The sequence below is a fragment of the Paramisgurnus dabryanus genome, chromosome 18 (assembly GCF_030506205.2).
Source record: "Paramisgurnus dabryanus chromosome 18, PD_genome_1.1, whole genome shotgun sequence".
Lineage (NCBI taxonomy): Eukaryota > Metazoa > Chordata > Actinopteri > Cypriniformes > Cobitidae > Paramisgurnus > Paramisgurnus dabryanus.
In genome coordinates this window covers 14,546,185-14,566,717 of record NC_133354.1, presented here as the reverse complement: position 1 = coordinate 14,566,717, position 20,533 = coordinate 14,546,185, and the positions used below count along the sequence as shown (strand labels likewise).

At 34.0% G+C, this 20,533-nt stretch overlaps 5 protein-coding genes across 5 annotated transcripts; all 5 read left to right on the top strand.

Moving 5' to 3' along the window:
* The first annotated feature begins 663 nt into the window (after window positions 1-663).
* Window positions 664-1,614, top strand: LOC135776795 (odorant receptor 131-2-like). Its single transcript, XM_065287713.1, has one exon. It carries the CDS (start codon window positions 664-666, stop codon window positions 1,612-1,614), a length of 951 nt encoding a protein of 316 aa, XP_065143785.1.
* A 3,168-nt stretch (window positions 1,615-4,782) lies between these two features.
* On the top strand, window positions 4,783-5,745 carry LOC135776794 (odorant receptor 131-2-like). Its single transcript, XM_065287712.1, has one exon. The coding sequence runs from the start codon at window positions 4,783-4,785 to the stop codon at window positions 5,743-5,745; it is 963 nt and encodes a 320-aa protein (XP_065143784.1).
* A 3,764-nt stretch (window positions 5,746-9,509) lies between these two features.
* Window positions 9,510-10,557, top strand: LOC135776793 (odorant receptor 131-2-like). Its single transcript, XM_065287711.1, has one exon. The coding sequence runs from the start codon at window positions 9,550-9,552 to the stop codon at window positions 10,555-10,557; it is 1,008 nt and encodes a 335-aa protein (XP_065143783.1). The 5' UTR covers window positions 9,510-9,549.
* Window positions 10,558-12,486: 1,929 nt separating this feature from the next.
* LOC135776852 (odorant receptor 131-2-like) lies at window positions 12,487-13,443 on the top strand. The gene has a single exon (XM_065287771.2). The coding sequence runs from the start codon at window positions 12,487-12,489 to the stop codon at window positions 13,441-13,443; it is 957 nt and encodes a 318-aa protein (XP_065143843.1).
* Window positions 13,444-15,974: 2,531 nt separating this feature from the next.
* diablob (diablo, IAP-binding mitochondrial protein b) lies at window positions 15,975-18,755 on the top strand. The gene is made up of 6 exons (XM_065286836.1): window positions 15,975-16,075; window positions 16,316-16,445; window positions 17,003-17,128; window positions 17,245-17,355; window positions 17,806-17,902; window positions 18,075-18,755. The coding sequence occupies exons 1-6, from the start codon at window positions 16,035-16,037 to the stop codon at window positions 18,275-18,277; spliced, it is 708 nt and encodes a 235-aa protein (XP_065142908.1). The 5' UTR covers window positions 15,975-16,034; the 3' UTR covers window positions 18,278-18,755.
* The last annotated feature ends 1,778 nt before the right edge of the window (window positions 18,756-20,533 follow it).

Here is a 20,533-nt window from a genome sequence, read left to right as displayed (position 1 = left end):
TATCATACAGAAAGCTATCATCAGGAAGTGATTAGTACATTATTGCAAACAATGCTGAAAATGAAAATGTTTAGCTTGAATGCACTGTAATGTCAGATAAACGGTCAGCCAGTTGCAGTTATGTAAATGCATCAAGTGTCTGCTCTTTATGCAAGGTGTTTATGCAAGTTATACAAGTTGTGTTATAACTTGAAGAGTCAGGACACACACGCACGTTTGTACAGTTATCTTTGTGTATAGACATAATGCAATCCCAACCCTATCTAAGTCTTGACCCTCAAACAGCCCTTTAAAGGGGTGCCAAAATGTGAGGACCGGCTAAAATGTCCTTACTTTATTATTTTTGTTTCACTCCGATGGTCTTACAAAAAATTGGTTCTCACAAAGATAGCTGTACAAGTACACTCACGTGCATACACACACACACGCACACAAACTAACCACTGGGATTCATTACGTACTTAATGACATAACTATACCATAAGTGTACTGATATTTAAAATGAGACGCACTGGCAGCTCTCCAGTCATTCAATCTCTGTGACTTCAATAACATCTGTGGTAGAAAGACTTCTTGAGATTTTATACATGACAGTATTTTTCTGAATCAGTGTTGTATAGCAACAGATGTGGTTGATCTTCCTATTCGTTTACTCATCTGAAGATGTCTAATTTAAATGGCTCCTCTAATCTCATATCTTTGGCGGATCGAGATGTAAGGACAGTTTTGTCTTTGACCCCATGTATTGTTTTCTTCTATGTCAACGGGGTCATGCTTTACACCTTGAGGAAAAAGGCTGTTTTCCAGGAGGCGTCTCGATACATTTTGTTCAGTCACATGCTTTGGCTTGACACGCTCAATCTGTTTATGAGTGTAGTGCTGTTTGTTTGTGCAGTTAGTAAGATTATTATTATGAAACTTGTCTGCCTTTTTCTTTTGGTTGCTGCAACTGTTTTATATCAGGCTTCGATCTTAAATCTGGCATTAATGTCTCTGGAAAGATATGTGGCCATCTGCTTTCCTCTTAGGCATGTGGATTTCACCACTTATAAAAAAACAAGAATGGCTATTGGTGTTGTCTGGATGATAAGTTGGATCAAGCCACTGTCTGAGATTATTATTTACTATGCCTTTGATACTACAAACACAGCAGTGAATTTGTTCTGCTCAAAAACGACTTTTTACCGACTGCCAATATATAGAAAACTTGATATATCCTTCACTTGTATATATTTTGTGTCTGTGTCTTTTGTTGTAATCTTTACTTATGTCTCTATAGCTATTGTGGCTAAATCGGCCTCTTGTGATAAGATGTCAGCTAAAAAAGCCAATAAGACTGTACTGTTACATCTAATACAGCTGGGTCTGTGTGCTGCATCTCTTTTAGTTGGAGTTATCCAAGAGGCAGTTTATGTTTATGGCGACCTTTTGACTTCAATATATGTAATGTATACTTGCTTTGTAGTGTTTCAAATTTTCCCCAGATGTCTAAGTCCTCTTATATATGGCCTGAGAGACCAAGCGTTTAGCAACTTATTTAAATACTACTTCACATTTGGTCTTAAAAGGCAAAACAGTTGTCATATAAAGACACATGTAGCAGCAGGACATTAAGAAATTAGAGTTTTGGTTTACTTTAAGCATATTCAAAGTGTTTAAGCAGATATCATCTGAAATGTAAAAAAACAATTTTTCATAATAGCACCGCTATTGGAAAATATTAGATGTGTTGATTAATTTTTTTATTCATTATGATCATGCGACACAAACATCATCAGTTATTAATCAGAATATTTTACATTTGTCATTTTACAGTCTATAAAAAGAGATGTAACATCTAGACATGGTTTTAAGTGAGTTGCTGGGGTCACTTATTATCTGCCTTACCACAAATAAAATAAAATGCCATTATTGACCATTTTATCAAACTTTTCCTTCTTGCCAACATGATATGTTTGTTGGGGTGATACTTGTGTTATGTATAGTTCTTTATCTAAAGACATTTATTAACACTGGAATAATGTCTTTCTGCTGTTGGTGCAAACAGATGTTGTTTGTCCTTCTCCAAGGCACTCATTTTAATACACGAGTGTTTCTTAACAGGGCGTCCACAGACCATTAGCCATCGATGTAACGGCAAAAGGTCTGTAGAAAGATTTGCACCTATTCATTGCTAAAGTTCATTTTGTGTATTTGGTATAACACAATGTGTTTGTGTAGTTTATTGTTTAAAAAACACATTATTTGTAGCACCAGATATAAACGCATTAATTTTGTACATTGATTGGCCAGCTAATCTGTACGTTGTGATTGGCCTGAATACCTCTGACATCAGCCGGAAATGTGACGCTCATTACCATGTTTGAAAGATTTGCTCACAATGCAATGCTAACAGGAGTTAACTTAGGCTGTGAGACGAAAGCGGGAGGAATTATGATAATGTCGGCCTTGTCTACGTCAACAAGCCCAGGAAGTAAACTGTTGCCTACAATCCGTGTTTGTTGTAGTCCAAGAAAAGAAATTTACGTTGAAAATAAGATACCTTGCGTCATTGTTTATTTTGGGGTATTTACCTTTTGCATATCGTTAACACGTACTTATACACGCTTACACACTAAAGGAAATGTAAAAAAGTGAATCATACCATTGCTCTTTAAAATGTAGAAATTTGTGACCCTGTCCGTGAAAACCCAGCTACAGTTATCTTTTAGCAATTTACTGTTTTCTACACTGTAAAAAAATAGCTGTAATAATGCAGATGGTTGCCAATAACTTACTGTATAAGATAAAGCCAGTAATACTGTAATTTCTAAAGAAATTTTTTTACGGTGTACATAAAAACATCCTACATAATGTAAATAACATTGTGTGAAAATATAACCTTGAAATTAGTGCTGCACAATTAATCACATTGCAATCGCAATCGCAATGTCAGCCTGTGCGATTATATGACAGCAAAATGTTGCAATTATATTAAATAAATAAATGTGTGGACTTGTTAACACAAACCTTCTGATAACAGTTTGATGATTTTCCTTGCTGTTTAAAAAAACAAAGAAAAACGAACAAAAAAGGCAGTGCACGTGTGTGGTGTGCGTCGTCACTTATACCAGAGCGAAGATGGATGCAGAGGAGGTTGACAGTGAGCTGGTAGCTAAAAAAAAACTCTATGTCTATTGTATGGCGGTATTTTGGATTTAGGATTACTGACACTGAGCAGTTGCTACATCACGTGGCAATACGAAAACATTTCTAGTTTTACAAATACACATTTTAGCTAAACTGTGTGTGGATTTTCCTTAAAACCCATCAAGTTGACTCATGATACCATTCAATATAATCGCAATCGCACATCGCAATATTAGCATCAATAACCGCAATGGGAAAAATTACCCAAATCGTGCAGCCCTACTTGAAATCTTTAATACTGACTGAGTAATGTCATGGCAAAAGTTGAAATGAATATGAAATTAAGGAATAATGAATGAACTTTGATGCTGCTAATTTCATAAATAAATCACTGTTAGAGACTTTAGTCTGGATTTTGAGACTTTTTGCTTATTTTGTTTTATTTTTATTTTCATCCCACCTGTGATAAGCAATTGTTTTACTCAAGAAAATGTTGTTTTCAACACTGTGCTGGGTCAAAAATGTATAAAATCTACCCTTTAGGTTGAGATTTAACCATCAGTATGCTGGGTTGTTTAACCCATTCTTGGGTCAAATACAATTTTTTTAGGTTAATTCATTGTGTTGTCCCTCTTTGACACAACGCTGGGTTAAAATAACCCAGGATTTTTTAAAGTCTACAGTAAAAACGGATGATGGGAGTGCTGCAGGTCTATCGAGTTAACATTGTATTTTCTTACTGTCTTCCCCAACAATGTCCTAAATGGACATACATAAGAGACAGTATTGCCCTCCACTGTTCAAAGTTCTTACATATCAAATAAAACTCACCTTGAATCAACACATACACATAAGCAGTGAAATGTAAAGAGACAAATATAAACTGTTCCTGTATAGCTTAACTGGTAGACCATTCACTCGATAAATGGCTAAATTTATTTAAAAAATTGGACAAAACATACGCTGATATAAAAATTACCGCATGCTAGGTTAAAAATTACCAATTGTTGGTATGCAACCATGGGTTATAATAACCTAGTTTGGTTAAAACAACCCAGCGATGTTCTGTCCAATATTTACCCAAAATGGCTTAAAAATAACCCAGGCATTTTTAGTGTTGCATTAACAGCACACAGGTCATGAGTTCGATTCCCAGGGAACATACATAATAAAAATGTATAGATAGATGTATAGAAAAATGTATATGTATAGACAGACTTTTAGTGTTTTATAAAATAACTACAAACTAGTCCAACCCTTACTTTACACCTGAAACAAAATTGACTTGATTGACTTCATATATGAATCGATATTCCAATCGAGGATGTCACCAATGGGAGGGTTTTGTTTAATTTAACTTACTTCTCTCTAAACTATTGATTAAAAAAAAACCTACACAAACCAGTCCCTGGGAATTAATACGTACTTCATGACATAATTACACCATGAGTTTACTGCTATTTAAAACGTGATGCAAATGCAGCTCTCCAGTCATTTACTTTCTGTGACTCCAACAACACATGTGAAGGAAAAACTACTCAGGATTTCCACTAAGAAGGACTATAGATGACAGTATTATTTTAAATAAGTGTTTCATAACAACTGATGTGGCCACTTTGATATTTTAATGTAACTTTTTTTTTGCATTTAAAAATGTCTAATTTAAGTGATTCAAAATCAAACCTCACCCTGTCTTTACTTCTGGCGGATCGAGACGTGAGGACAGTTTTGTCTTTGAGCCCATGTATCGTTTTCCTCTATGTCAACGGGGTCATGCTTTACACCTTGAGGAAAAAGGCTGTTTTCCAGGAGGCGTCTCGCTATATTCTGTTCAGTCACATGCTTTGGATTGATACGCTCAATCTGTTCATGAGTGTAGTGCTGTTTGCTTGTGGTGTTAGTAGGATTATTATTATGAAAATTGTCTGTCTTTTTCTTTTGATTGCTGCTACGGTTCTTTATTATGCTTCAATCCTAAATTTGGCTTTGATGTCACTGGAAAGGTACGTGGCCATCTGCGTTCCTCTCAGACATGCAGATTTCACCTCTTATCGAAGAACTAACATGGCCATCGGTGTTGTCTGGATGATAAGCTGGATTCAATCCCTGAGTGAGATTATTATCTTCTATGCTATTGATACTACAAACACAGCAGTGAATTTGTTCTGCTCAAGAACGACTCTTTACAGACTGCAGGTGTATAAGAATATCGAAATATCCTTCACGTGTATATTTTTTGTGTCTGTGTCTTTTGTTGTAATCTTTACTTATGTCTCTATAGCTATTGTGGCTAAATCGGCCTCTTCTGATAAGTTGTCAGCTAAAAAAGCCAATAAGACTGTACTGTTACATCTAATACAACTGGGTCTGTGTGCTGCATCTATTTTAGTTGGAGTTATACAAGAGCTTGTTTATGTTCATGCCGACCTTTTATCTGCAATGTATGTAATGTATACTTGCTTTGTAGTGTTTCAAATTTTTCCAAGATGTCTAAGTCCTCTTATATATGGCCTGAGAGACCAAGCGTTTAGCAGCTTATTTAAATACTACTTCACATTTGGTCTCAAAAAGCAAAACAGTTGTCATACAGAGACAAATTTAGTGACAGCACATTAAGAAATTACAAAAATGTACATTGTTTGAACATGTTCCCTAAAATGTGGATAATATTTCTTGTCTCTCATTTTTGAAATGATAAATCTTCCATAATAGCAAAATTGTAACATCATAAGTAACCTGTGGAACATCATTCAAGGTTATATTTAACAGATACATGTTAAACCTGTGTTACAGTGTTTGCCAGTGTGGACTTGTGACCTTGGGGAAATTATACATTTTGTTATTCAGGGTTTTTTGCATTTTATATTCACCTACATATAATACATATACTGCATGCAATGATTTCATCAAGTCACTTTTCTGCCCCTTAAGAAAAAAGAAAATGTCTTTACTGAACACTTTACAGTACGAAATAGTGGTTTATCTGTATTTTTTATTTCTTAATTACTGATCGGTAGCTTTTAATTTTCTATATTTTGTGATATACTTCATCACATAATTACTAAAGGTACAATAAGCTGAAAAACTTTCAATTGTGGTTCTGCTGCAAATCTTTTATACAGTACTAGTGACTTGAAAATGTCTTGTCAACGTGTTTTTACCAATACAATAATGTTTCTGACACGGTTCTCCCTACGAGTATGGAGTGAAATTGCAAGTGTGTTTAAGAATCATTTATTAAAAATTTTGAGATAATGCAATAAAATTAGTGTATTTATAACTACAGTACTGTGCAAAAGTCTTAGGCCACCACCACCAGACTTAGAAGTTTAATGTCCATCCATATTTATTTTTCAATCTATTTTATTAAGGTACAAACAGAAAATACAGGAAATAAGTACAAAAATTACATTTTCAGGACTAAATGTCTTCTTTATGCATCGTCAGTGTTTAGTATGAACTCTTTTGGCACTAAACACATCTTGAGCGTATTTGAGCAGAATTAACTAAAACGACTAATTTCTTTAAAATTAGAAATTATTATTTAGGTTTAATAGATCCTGCAGTTTCCTGCTATTGCTCAAGTTGAAGGGGAGTTTACCCTTAAAACCCATCAGTTTACATTTTTATACAGTTTTTAATACTATGTACACATTTCCTGAATTTTCTGGATGTATTCTATTAAAGTGACTAAAAAACAATTATATATGATCACTATAACATTGCAAAAACAACAAATCTAACTGTTTCATGCTGACTAAAGACTTTTGCACAGTACTGTATAACGAAAATTCTTAAGAAAAAATATAGTTATAATTGAACACATGGCAGAAGAGTTAACACAAATGCAGGTTTTACATTTAGATGTAACTTGAATGATACTCGGTTGCTTTGGTTGCATCAGGTTGCTTGCATCAAAGACAATAATTATATTAAAAAGTAATAATTGTAAAAATTTACAGCATGATTAGGCATCCCTAATCCCTTATTTTTGTTACAACGAGGCAACAGATGTATAAACATAGATATAAAATGTTGGTTGATGTTAATAAACAGCTTGTCTATACTGAAAGACTGAGTTGGTTTACTCTGAGGATGTTTGCTTTGGTTCGTATCGTATAACGGAGTGTGCTTCTTTATGGCATTTTTGCGCATTTAAAAGGCACAGCGGGACAGGGAAAAAGAACAACAAAATGGAAGGTAGCAAATGGTGGTCACTTACAGGAGATAATTTTTTGCCACATTATGGTCATGATAAATACTTTAGTATTCTTTCACAATTAAAAAAGTATCTATATATAGTGGATTATTTCTCATGAATTTAGTACATTAAAGATGATGTTAGTAAAAAACATCTAACAAGTATAAATTTCTTTGTTCTGATGAACACAATGAAGATATTTTGAGGAATGTTTGCAACCAACCGTTTGTTGGCCTATTCACTTCCATAGTAGGAAAAAGAGTACTATGGACGTGAGTGTGGCTCACAAAAGGTTTGATTATGAACATTCCTCAAAATATCTTCCTTCGGGTTAATCAGAACAAAGACATTTATTCGGGTTTGTAACAACATGAGAGTGAATAAATGATTAAAGAACTTTTATATTTGGGTGAACTATCACTTTAATGCAGATTCATCCATGAGATCATGTTGGAACGTTTTTTTTGTTTTGTTTTTTTTGCACTGTGATTCTGCTGCTTAATTAAATTAAACGCAATAAAAATAATAAATTGCATATATCAATACATTCAGGGATTAATAATAGTTAAAAGTCATGAAGATGGCATCTCCCATCAGAAGTTCATAAAAGAGAACGTCACTGAGCCATATAGGTGTCATTTACACTGGGGACATGTCCCCACCACTTTTTGCAATGGGTGATTTTGTCCCCAACACTTTTTGAAAGCATTTGGTTAAAATTAACTGAATAATCAAGCGATGTCTATGCGACTTACGACTGGTTTTGTGATCCAGGGTCACATATGTTATGTTGTATGCTTATGGTGTGTTTTCTTTTACGGTACATATGTAATGAATTTCATTGTAATCATTGACTAAACGCACTGCTGTTTTCTACAGTGCTTTGGCACTGTTCGGTTGAGCTGGTGTTGCAGGGACTGTTACATGTGCAGTCGACATTGTTGAGAGTTTTCATGTACATTCATGTTGTTGACTGGCCTATGCTATGCCCATTTTTGATGCGCCGTTATTCAATTTTTTCCTATCCTGCTGTAATGTTTTTTTTCATCTGATCTTTTGTCCCCACCACTTTTCAAAACAAACTGACGCCCCTGCACTGAGCCAGTGATATTATTATTATAATTTATGAATAAATGAAATAAACAAGTGCCTTATGAGTCTTTTTTATCTTGTTTTTTGTATTTTTATAAATACAGGCGCAAGATATATACACAGCACACATGTATATTATAAACATCCATAAACTTTACAAGCTTACATACTCCACAGTGTAATGCATTTTAAAGCTTTAATGCCGTGTAAACATGTTAACAATGAACATGTTCAACTTTCTTTTATTGTTTGATTGACAATGAGGGTACATGTAATGCATGGATCTAATATAATGTGAAACATTAGATATTTTCCCCCAACAGTTAATCAAACATTCACTTACGACTATAGGCTTAACACATTATACATGAATAGTCATCAAGACAAATATTTTAAAATGCTATTTCTGTTATTTTCTCATTCTTGCATGTTTAAAATCGAAACCAAAACATCAAACACGCAAGTGCTTTGTTTTAGATGGAAACGCATTCTTTATATAAGATTAGAAAGTTTAAGGACGTCTCAGAAAAGGTAATTCTTGCTGGGATCATTGGACGAGGGCTATTCATATTTATAACGTGCATGATTGAAAACACAAAGTGGGTTGCTTTTTACATTTGTGAATCTTTATTTTACCCCCCCCCCCCCCACACACACACACACACACATAGATTCAGAAATTCAAAGATATAAATTGGGATTTATTTATGCTACTTAGTTGTAATTAAAATACTTCTGTCATAATCTTTATGATGCATAAATCACACATACATATGCTTTTGAAGTGATCTACAGTATCTATAGTAATATTTTTAGAAGAAATTAAACAAAAATGTATTTATTTTAAATTTTATGTTTAACACCTCTTTGGAGATGTCTCCAATGGGAAGGTTATCTCAGATTTACATAACTTTTGGGTTTATCCCTTAACTGTGGCTAAGAAATCCACACCCATGAGTGTTATATATTTCAAATGGGATGCACTCGCTCTCCAGCCATTCACCCTCATCACCTGTTGGGGAGGAACTACTACTAGATTGTAATTACAAGGACTTTGTAGATGACAGTGTTTTTCTTGTTCAGTGTTATTGCTAAATTTCTTAATTTTAATTTTAATATCACTGAAGATGTCGAATTTAAATGACTCTAAATTAAACCTCACTCAAACTTCATTGCTGTTTGATCGAGATGCACCAGTGAAGACATTTTTGACTGTGACCCCATGTGTTATTTTCCTCTATGTCAACGGGGTCATGCTTTACACCTTGAGGAAAAAGGCTGTTTTCCAGGAGACGTCTCGCTACATTTTGTTCGGTCACATGCTTTGGCTTGACACGCTCAATCTGTTTATGAGTGTAGTGCTGTTTGTTTGTGCAGTTAGTAGGATTTTTATTATGAAAAATGTCTGTCTCATTCTTTTGGTTGCTGCAACGGTTCTTTTTCAGGTTTCAACCCTAAATCTGGCTTTAATGTCACTGGAAAGATATGTGGCCATATGCTTTCCTCTCAGGCATGCAGATTTCACCACTTATAAAAAAACTAAAATGGCCATTGCTGTTGTCTGGATGATAGGGTTAAGCCAATGCTTGTCAGAAATTATTATCTTCTGTACTATTGATTCAACAAACACGGCAATGAATTTGTTCTGCTCAAGAACAACTCTTTTCAGACAGCAGGTATATAAAACACTGGATATAGCATTCACTTGTATATATTTTGTGACGGTGTGTTTTACTATAATATTTACTTATGCCTCTATTGCAGTTGTGGCTAAAACAGCCTCCTGTGATAGGATGTCAGCTAAAAAAGCCAATAAGACTGTACTTTTACATCTAATACAATTGTGTCTTGGTTCTGTATCCCTTTTAATTGGTGTCATCCAAGAGGCCATGTATGTTTATATTGACTATATGACTATGGTACACATAATGTATTTTTGCTTTGTGGTCTTTATAATTTTCCCAAAATGTCTAAGTCCTCTTATATATGGCCTGAGAGACCAAGCTTTTAGCTGTTTATTTAAATACTACTTCACGTTTGGTCTCAAAAGGCAAAATAGTTGTCATACAGAGAAACATTTAGTTTCAGAGGATGTAAAGAACAATCTTACACATAATTTTCTCATAGCTACATAAAAAGTTCATTTTAATTGTAAGATGTGCTTGTGAATTGAGGTGATGAATGTTGGTGCTTAACTAAACTTATTTACCTGTGGTAAACCAAAAGCATGTATTTAGCAAGAATGTTAAACTTCTTTCATAATATTTCTCATTTTGAACGTAACTATATAGAAATACATTTTTTTCATTTTTTCACAAGTACCACTGACCACAGACACAGTTCTTGTATATTGTTTAATGGTAATATGTGATATGTAAATGTGCTCTTGAGTTACTGAGCTCACTTAAACTATTCTTGAGGTCAATCAAGGCAATTAAATTTAGAAAGCTTTTTACATTTTAATAAGTTAAACCTTGATCTGGACATATAAAACATAACTTACATGCTGATTTATTGAGCTACATGAAAATTAATAAGCTTTGTGCTTTTTTGTGTAAATTCTTGTAATATAAATTATATTTTTCATAATAAGCTTTTGCTTTGTAAATGTAAACATTTCATATTATATAATCTTAATAAACCGAATAAATGCAATATTCATAATCATCCATGATTTATTTAATCATAAAAATAAGAGGGTTTCCAAGATAAAGTAGTAATGGATTGGTTACAGGATCACAGGATGTCGACCCCTTAAAGGGATAGTTCACCCAAAAATGAAAATTCTGTCATTATTTACTCACTATCACGTTGTTACAAACCTGTATAAATTTCTTTGTTTTGATAAACTCTAATAAAAATATTTTGAGGATTGTTTGTAACCAAATCGTTCATGAGCGTTATTAACTTCCATAGGAAACAAGAATAATATGGAAGTGAATGGGGCTCATGGTCAGTTTGGTTACAAACAATCCTCAAAATATCTTCTTTCATGTTCATCAGAAGAGAAATTTATACAGGTTTGTAACAACATAAAATAGAGAAAATGTTGACAGAATTTTCATTTTTAAGTTAACTATCCTTTAAAATCGACCTGCTCCATGTAAAAACAAAACAGCTAAAATGAACAAGTGACTTTTTTAAGCAACTAAAAATTATGACAATTGAGCACCACATCAAAATATACCTGTACACATAGGCCTATTGATAGTCTACTCTACAACACAGAATAATACTAAAATAACCCAGTTCAAAGGTTTACACACCCTTGATTCTTAACTCTGTTAATTGTTATTTGGACAATCAACAACTGTTTTATAATTTGTAGTTGTTCATGCGTCACTTGTTTGTCACGAGTCATAAAACTGCCCACTGGTTTTCAGAGAAATCATCTAGGTCACACAATCTTTGCTTTTCCAGCATCTCCTGCAAATGGGACACCTGTCCAACACTGACTTTATAATGTTGAGATTCATCTTTTCACACTAAGGACAATTAATAGACACCTCTCAATACAAAAGATACAAACATTCACTAATGCTTAAAAAAGCAACACGATACATTGTGTTATTATACAAATGTTTAAAAATGATGATGATAATATTTAGCTGTTAATATTTAGTTTAAAGAATTAATTTAAATGTTATTAGTTAGTAATGCCCTTTAGAAGCTACAAGTAGACTTTTTAACTGAGCTACAAAATCAGTTTGCAGATTCTGCAACATGATCACAGTATAGGTTATTATAATTTTGCAGATTATGTTGAGCCCAAATGTATTAATTTCTATACATTCATTCAAAACAGACAGTATGAGACACAACACATACACAAACCAACCACTGGGATTTAAAACGTAATTTATGACATCACTAAAAGATGGGTTAAATGTTATTTAAAGTGTGATGATCTGGCATCCCTCTCTGGTGATTCTGAGAAACGTTTCAGATTAATAGATTAAAGAGCACCTGCAACACTTTGTAGACTGCAGTATTTTTCTTACTCTCTATTCTGCAACAGCAGCTGGGGTGACTTCGATCTTCAATTTGTTTACATTATTGAGCAAATGGCTGTTTTAAATGTTTCTAAATCGAACCTCACTCAGACTTTATTGGTGCTGGATCCAGATGCACATTTGAAGGCAGTCTTGTTTATGACACCATGTGTTATTTTTCTCTATGTAAACGGAGTCATGCTTTTCACCTTAAGGCAAAAGACTGTTTTTCTGGAAACGTCCCGTTACATTCTGTTCAGTCATATGCTTTGGGTCGATACGCTCAATTTGTTAATGAGTATACCTGTATATTTAATTGGCTTTAGTAGGACCTTATTTATAAAAAATGTCTGTTTTATTATTCTGGCAGCTCCATCGTTTCTCTTTCAGGTTTCAATTTTAAATCTGGCTTTAATGTCTCTGGAAAGGTATGTGGCCATCTGCTTTCCTCTCAGGCATGCAGATTTCACCACTTACAGAAGAACTCACATGGCCATTGGTGCTGTCTGGATGATAGGGTTAAGTCAGTGCTTTTCTGAAATGATTATTTTCTATGCTATTGATACTACAAGCACAGTGATGAATTTGTTCTGCTCAAGAACGACTCTTTTCAGACTGCAGGTGTATAAGAATCTTGATATAGCCTTCACTTGTATATTTTTTGTGTCTGTGTGTTTTACTATAATCTTTACTTATGCCTCAATAGCAGCTGTGGCTAAAACAGCCTCCTGTGATAAGTTGTCAGCTAAAAAAGCCAATAAGACTGTACTGTTACATCTAATACAGTTGGGTCTGGGTGCCGCATCTATTTTAGTTGGGGTTATCCAAGAGGCAATTTTTGCTCATACCGATTTTAAGACTTCATTAAATGTAATGTATTTTTGCTTTTTAGTGTTTATAATTTTTCCAAAATGTTTAAGTCCTCTTATATATGGCCTGAGAGACAAGGCTTTCAGTTGCTTATTTAAATACTACTTTACATGTGCTAAAGGCAAAATCAAACCAGTTTTGATAGAAGGACACGTTTAGAAGCAAGGTTATGAAATACTATGGTACTGTTGTTAAACCTGTTGAAAATGTTGTCTAATTTTCTTTAGTAAATAATAATATTTGACTTTCAAAATATTAAAAAATTAGTCATTTGCAATAAATTGTCATCAATCAAATCACCAAGTTATTTTCATACTGTCTGTACTTTGTAATAACTGTTTTTTTTTATTTGTATCATGTTGTCGATGATTTAAGATGTTTTGCAATTGACTTTTAAACTGTTTTTACAGGAGTGACATTTAAATGTTCTTTCAGCCCAAAATTGAGGTGCACCTTCCTATGTTCACTTCCTGCTATAAGGAAGTTATAATAGCAGATGAGAAATCTTGATTAAACTTTTATTTTTTGCTCACATGACAGCAGCTAAATAAAAAAGTTTTGCAGTTTTTGTTTATGTGGAAAGAACTAGGCACACAGCCTAAAAAATACATGTTTTTCACCAGTGTCCCACTGGCCCTATATCACCCTTCCTCCCAAACAAAAGCCAGCATGTCATGAGAAAACAACTTCAAAAAAACAAGTTATTCTTATTTAATAAGATGATCAATAGAGAGACAGATGAGTTGGTTCCACAATATCAATTTGTATACTGTCAAAACAAGAATGTGAATATAATAATCAAGAATTTTTCCAGCCTGCCTTTTCTTTTTCTTTTGTAAGTTGTTTTATACTGTTGATTATCACTACTGTTATTGTACTTCTTTCTTGTTATTGCAAATCTTACTTAAATTTTTATTTTGACTTTTTATTGCAATTTTACTTTTTATTTTATTTAGTTTTTATTTTAATGTTCACCCTATGTTTAAGACAACATAAGAATTTCATTGTACCTATGTACATACTGTATAACAATACAAATCTTGAATATTCTTCCTGTAATAGTATCACAAAGTATTTATACTGCTCATGAATGCACATTTTATTAAGCATACATCACAATTTATGTCCATTAAGTAAGTTTGTGCATCTGTAACTTCACACAGTAGTTGTATACTTGAGGATATTAAGTAAGTTTACTTCAAAAGCAAATTTAGATTTGCTTTGTGGCAGTGCCATGAAGATGAAAATCAGTGCAAAGGTCAGCAAAAGGTCTTTCAGTTCTCCATAATTTGCACAACCAGTGTCTATCCTGGGCTCTTTCACTTCCACATTTTGTATTCATCATTCACCACAGCTTTAATATAACAACTCATGAATTTTATTTAAAAGAGCCAAGTGTAGTGTTGTAATGACATTGGATTTTGGGACAAAATATTTATTGCATTGTTTTCTTGGTTTAAATTACTTTATTACTTTTTTTTATATTGCACATGGCCATTCTATTAGAAGTCTACAAATTAATAGGCCACAAAAAACTTAAAAATGTCTAGATGCACAATATATTAAACAGATCATGTTTAGAATAAACATTATTATTATCAGAAAAAATACACACTGTGGAATGCATACCCTTCATAATGACATACTATACAAAGAATTGCACCACATTTTATGAATCCCATGTTGATTTATAGAGACCGAAGTGTGTCTTTCACAACCTAAAAGCTCTAGACGACAAACACCCACACTGGAACTTCTTCCCCTGTCTCATACTAAATGATCACATTAAATATTTATGCCCTTTTCTCTTTAAAACTGTTTGGGAATAGGTGTTGCTTGAAAGACTGACAGAGAACTTTCCAGAAGAGATCTAACATAATCTTCAGGGCTTATGCCCATTCAGTACAAACACATTTATTATTAAGAGGCTGATACTAATTATGTTTTTAGTAATGACATTTGGACATCACTCATACTGGTGTGACTGCAGATGGAGCTGTTTAAGTGAAATAAATTCATATTAAAAATTCACTCTTTCTCTGAGGGTTTTTTGGAAATGGAATCAGTAATAAATGCAGTTCGTTCTTTCAGATAAATAGATAAATATTCTTTAGGAGTTGTAATGTTTCGGAAATAAATTCAGTAATGTGATTGTCAGGTGGATGGAAAGATGAAGAAAAGAAAGACTCTTAATAGACATTTTTAATTAATTAATAATGTAGATGTTTAGATAGCTAAATATATAAATATCTCAAAATATTTGATGCTTTTAGTAACAAGTTCACAACATAATTCCCATACTCAGTTATTCCACAGATGTGATGAGTAAATATTATTCTAAAATGAAAAAATTATATAAAATAGAATGTCAGTAAACTTTTGTACAATAGTGTCCAATTTACAAAGGGCCTAAATAATTTTGGAGTGTGTAATGTATAGTGATAGATCAGAAAAACAGACTGTAGCCTACCTGTAAAACAGGATCTCTGCTCACATTTAGCATTAAAGTTGGCTATATTTGGCTTTCTATGGGTGTTTTCTTATCATGCAGACAGTAGCTGTCACTGAGAGAGAGAGAGAGAGAGAGAGAGAGAGAGAGAGAGAGAGAGAAACAATGAATGCTTGATGACAGACATCGGTAACTAAATATGTCTATGATAGAATGATGATAAAAGAAAGGAGCAGCAACACGTCCGGCTATAATCCCGTGTATCCGCCAGGGGGCATTATTCACTACTCTCTCAATAAACATGGCGGCGTACAGACGCAGATTAATAGCTGCTGGACTGAGGTACTGTATAATATTTTTAAGCGTATTATGTCAGTATTATTTATCAAAATTTAGCTGTATTGTATATGTAATTCTCTACAATAATCAATAATGCGACGATCATTTAAACGAGTGTAGTATAGAACCACCCTGATGTTATCGGTTGTAGCAGTAGCTCGCTAGTTTGCTCAGTTTTATCAGTTGTTTGGTTTTAATCTTCATTTTATTATGTGCCCCTTATTGTTTTCATATTTTGTTTAGCTGTGCGGCTTCATGGATAAACAGAAGTGTCTGTCAGAGCCGAAGACTTGCTGTGCTACCCACCGTCGTCAGGAGAAACTGGGTGACGTTGAGTGTCACGGGCGCGCTCTGTGCCGTTCCGTTTACGCAGGTCTGAACCATCTGCGTTTGATTTTATGAGGCGCTGCGCAGACTGATCGGCATATGACGTGAAGTACCGCGAGAGCGATTAGAAAGCTGTGCTCTCGCGCTACATTTATGTCATACAACGAGTGGTCTGCGCAGCAATGCAAGTCAAACACAGTTGTATAGCCTCCTAAAATATACATTTACAGGCAAATCTAATTTAAATAAATAATCACTACCAAAACTTTGTTAAATGTGTATTAATAGTGCAATATACCCTACTGAAAGACCAGTATAAAATGGTATCTGGTTTAAGCTGGCAATAGCTGGTTTAATCTGGTCCTCTTAGTCTGGCAAAGCTGGTCAAGCTGGTGGGTTAAAAGTTTATCTTAAACAGTGACCAAAACACAGCAACACCAGCTAAAACCAAGCTGGAAACCAGCAAAAAACAGCTCACCAGCTTATGCTGATTTTAGATGGGTTTGTTCAGTAGTGGCTACACATGTAGACATTACACATAAAATGATGCGTCTGGAATTCATACGTATGTCCATACTTTCTTATGTTGTTTGTCTTGTTTAGAAACCAGAAAGTCTGTCTCATGAAGAGCTGGTACGAAGAGCATCATCTCTGGTCACTGACAGCACTAATACTTTCCTGTCACAAACCACTTTAGCACTGCTAGACTCCCTAACATCTTATACTAAGGTAATCTGAACTGTTTAAATTTGTTACGTGTTTTTTTACTAATTCAGAATCAGGAGATATAACAACCCTACAATAACTGTTACCTTATCTGTTGACAACATGCTTGTCTGCCCTAGGTGATTAACAATCTTATGACATTACACAAACAATATGTGGCTTCCATTAAAAAACTTAGCCCTGCAGACGAGGATGCTATTTGGCAAGTCATTCTTCGACAACGTCAAGAGGTAATCATTTCTTGGCCCCTCATGAGGCTTTCAAATGAGAAATGCCTTTTATTTGGGGTCCTTCATGCTTTTTTTCATATTCAACTTTAGAAAGGGTGTAGTGTTGCTGATTGATCATAAAAAAGGTCTGCAAAGTTACCTAGCTCAAAATTATAAACCATAAGTGATATATTCTGTGTTACAGTAAATTAAGCTCTTTTTGGGACTTCAGTGCGCGTATTTTCAAATGTCATAATCTATTTCAATAAAAATATCTCTGCCCAAAGGCACATGCAAAAAAAAAATGGATTGAGCCTGGTTGAGCTGCTTTAGTAATGTGTTTTTGAAGATATGCTGTGTTAAAAGGGTATAATAGGATTATTTTAATACTGTGCTATTTTACACTATACAACACACACAGATGCACAAACAAGACATGAAAGACATTAATGTTGTTACTTATTTAATTAGGTAATGGAGAGGCAAAAAGACTGCAAACGATTTGAATCATGCTGGATGACAGCCATAAATCTTTCAGAGATGGCAGCAGAGGCAGCCTTCAATGCAGGTATGTCCCATATTTAATTTTAAACAGTCCAAGGCTGGTCAGCCTTACAGAAATGAGGTCACCTTTCTCCAATAGCAGAGTTGGTGGTTCCTCCTGCCACCTGCTGGTTGGCTTTTGCATTGCATTTCTGCAAGATGACATCATAGTCTAACCATTCTTTTTTTCTCAACAGGGGCTGACCAAGCTTCTGTAACAGTACAGACTAATCTACATGTTGCACGGTCTCAGGTGAAACATGTTCAACAACTCTCAGAGGAGGCAGAGAAGCAACTCAAAGACTCTAAAGCTGGTGTAAGTGAGAGGCTGAAATTGGCCCTCAACACTAGAACGGAGGAAGATGAGGACATCCCAGATGCATATCTACGAGAGGATTAGTGACATCGTGAACCCTTACAGTAATGTGGCAATTCTGAAACCAACATTACTTGTTTAATCACTGAGGCGTAATGGCCCGCTGGAGTATGTCCAAAAATATAGATGGCTCAAGAAAAATGCTGTGAAAAATGCTGAAATGACAAAAAGTATTAAGAGTAAAATATGAGGGGATAAAGGGACATGATTAATAAAGATGTTCCAGATCAGGTGCCTTACAATAGTTTGTAATTATCATTATGAATACATAATATATACATATTTGAATATAATTCAAAAAACTAAAAAAAAGTGCCGATTTCCTATTTTGTGCGTTGCTGTAAGCAAAATATGTGTGAAATATAATTAGAGAAAGAAAGCATATATTCTGTGTGATTTTGTTCCCCTCTTTAAATTCATTTTATAAATTTAAGGTTTCTGTTCCTTTTGGTTCTGGGTTTAAGCTCTAAAGAAATTAAAGATTATTTTTGATGTTACTTTCTGCAAGTTTGTCTAGTTTTCAATAGTTTCAATAGGATATTTTATTGTGTTGTAAGTTTTATTTAATCTTTACATTTGGAAATTGGAATTAATAAAATTAAGAATGATTAAATACTAAAAAAGGCTTTAATTTTTTAATGCTTTCCTTTATAATCTTTTTATTATCTCTTTTAAATTCTTATGTTTTTTCTAGTTACAAAATTAGGAACTTTCTGTGTTATGGGCTGAGGAGCACTTTACCAGCCCATCCATGACGTCACTAGAAATTTCATTCGGTTTGTGCAGTCCAGAGGATTTAATCACACTTTTGAACCCAAGTGCCATTCTTTTATCCTATCGCATGGTAATATTCAAACAGATATGTTATTTAATAAGTTGTGTTTATATAAACTTTTTTTGTAAAATGTCTTGTATAGATTTTTTTATAAAAACGAATACATCTTTCTTTTTCAATACACTCTAAAAACAAACGGTGCTATATAGCACCAAAAGTGGTTCTTTGGTCGTAATCATAGAAGAACCATTTTTAGTGCCATATAGCACCAGTGAAGCACCTGTAAAGCACCTGTGTAGAACCATATAGGGGCCATATAGCACCATATATGGTTCTACACAGCACTATATGGTTCTACACGGGTGCTTCACCGGTGCTATATGGCACTAAAAATGGTTCTTCTATGATTACGAGCAAAGAACCACTTTTGGTGCTATATAGCACCGTTTGTTTTTAGAGTGTATGGTATCCTCCTAAATCCAGCAGATGGTGCTATAAGACAAATTGTTCACATATTATCCACTGGGTTTAGTCGCATGTCATCAAAAACTTTTTTTATATTTCATATTACATACATGTATATACATTTTTTATATTTCATAATATAAAACAATGCATAATTTGTTGTAAATTCTTAAATTTGTCAATTGTTTGTTTTTATTCAGTGGTCAATTCTAGTGCATTTTTCATGGTGCAAATTTTTTTAAAATCAGCAGTAGATTTGAAGAGGTTTAGCATTACAATAAATGCCACAATCTGAATTGTCACTGGTAAACAGCTTGCTAACTGGCCACCACTATGGTGGATGATGTTACCCTCTCAGTCCTATTCAACCAGACTATTAGAAATGTAAAGCTTTTATAAAGTCTTCAGAAGAATTGCTTCTCCACCCTGCACTTTCCACATCATTCATTTTCTGCAACTGTTCTGTGCATAAGTACTGGTTACTGGCACGTTATATCATGACATTAGGCACATGATTTATTTTCTGCTGAGACCTGTTCTATGTTACATGTCTAGGTGATGTTTAAAACTACAGCTTTGAGAAATACTCCAGTGTATGTACTTGAATAAACTATAGTGTGCTCTGCAATGAGGGAGTCAGAACGTGTTGGTACAAAAGAGAGCACCAAACCTCCTTTTTTTTAAGGGTCCTTGAGGACTCATGCAACATTCCTTAAGTAGGCAACACCCTTGGTGCTTCCCAACTTTACAAAAAGCCAGCTTTAAAAATATTATTTTAAATGCACAAAATGTTTTTAGATTTAAAAAATATATATATTTTAGCGTCACTACCACTTTAACATATTATACTAATTTGATAAATGAGGAAATGATGTAGCAGAGTTTAACACAGCAGGTTTGAGCAATTACACCTCAAGTGCTCTAAAGTATGTCCATTTGTTATGGCTCCAAGACAACCTCTGGAGTAAGATGTAGACTAGATCAACTGCATTATCACTTCAGTCGGGGATACATTACCATTTGAATGTTACCATGGCATC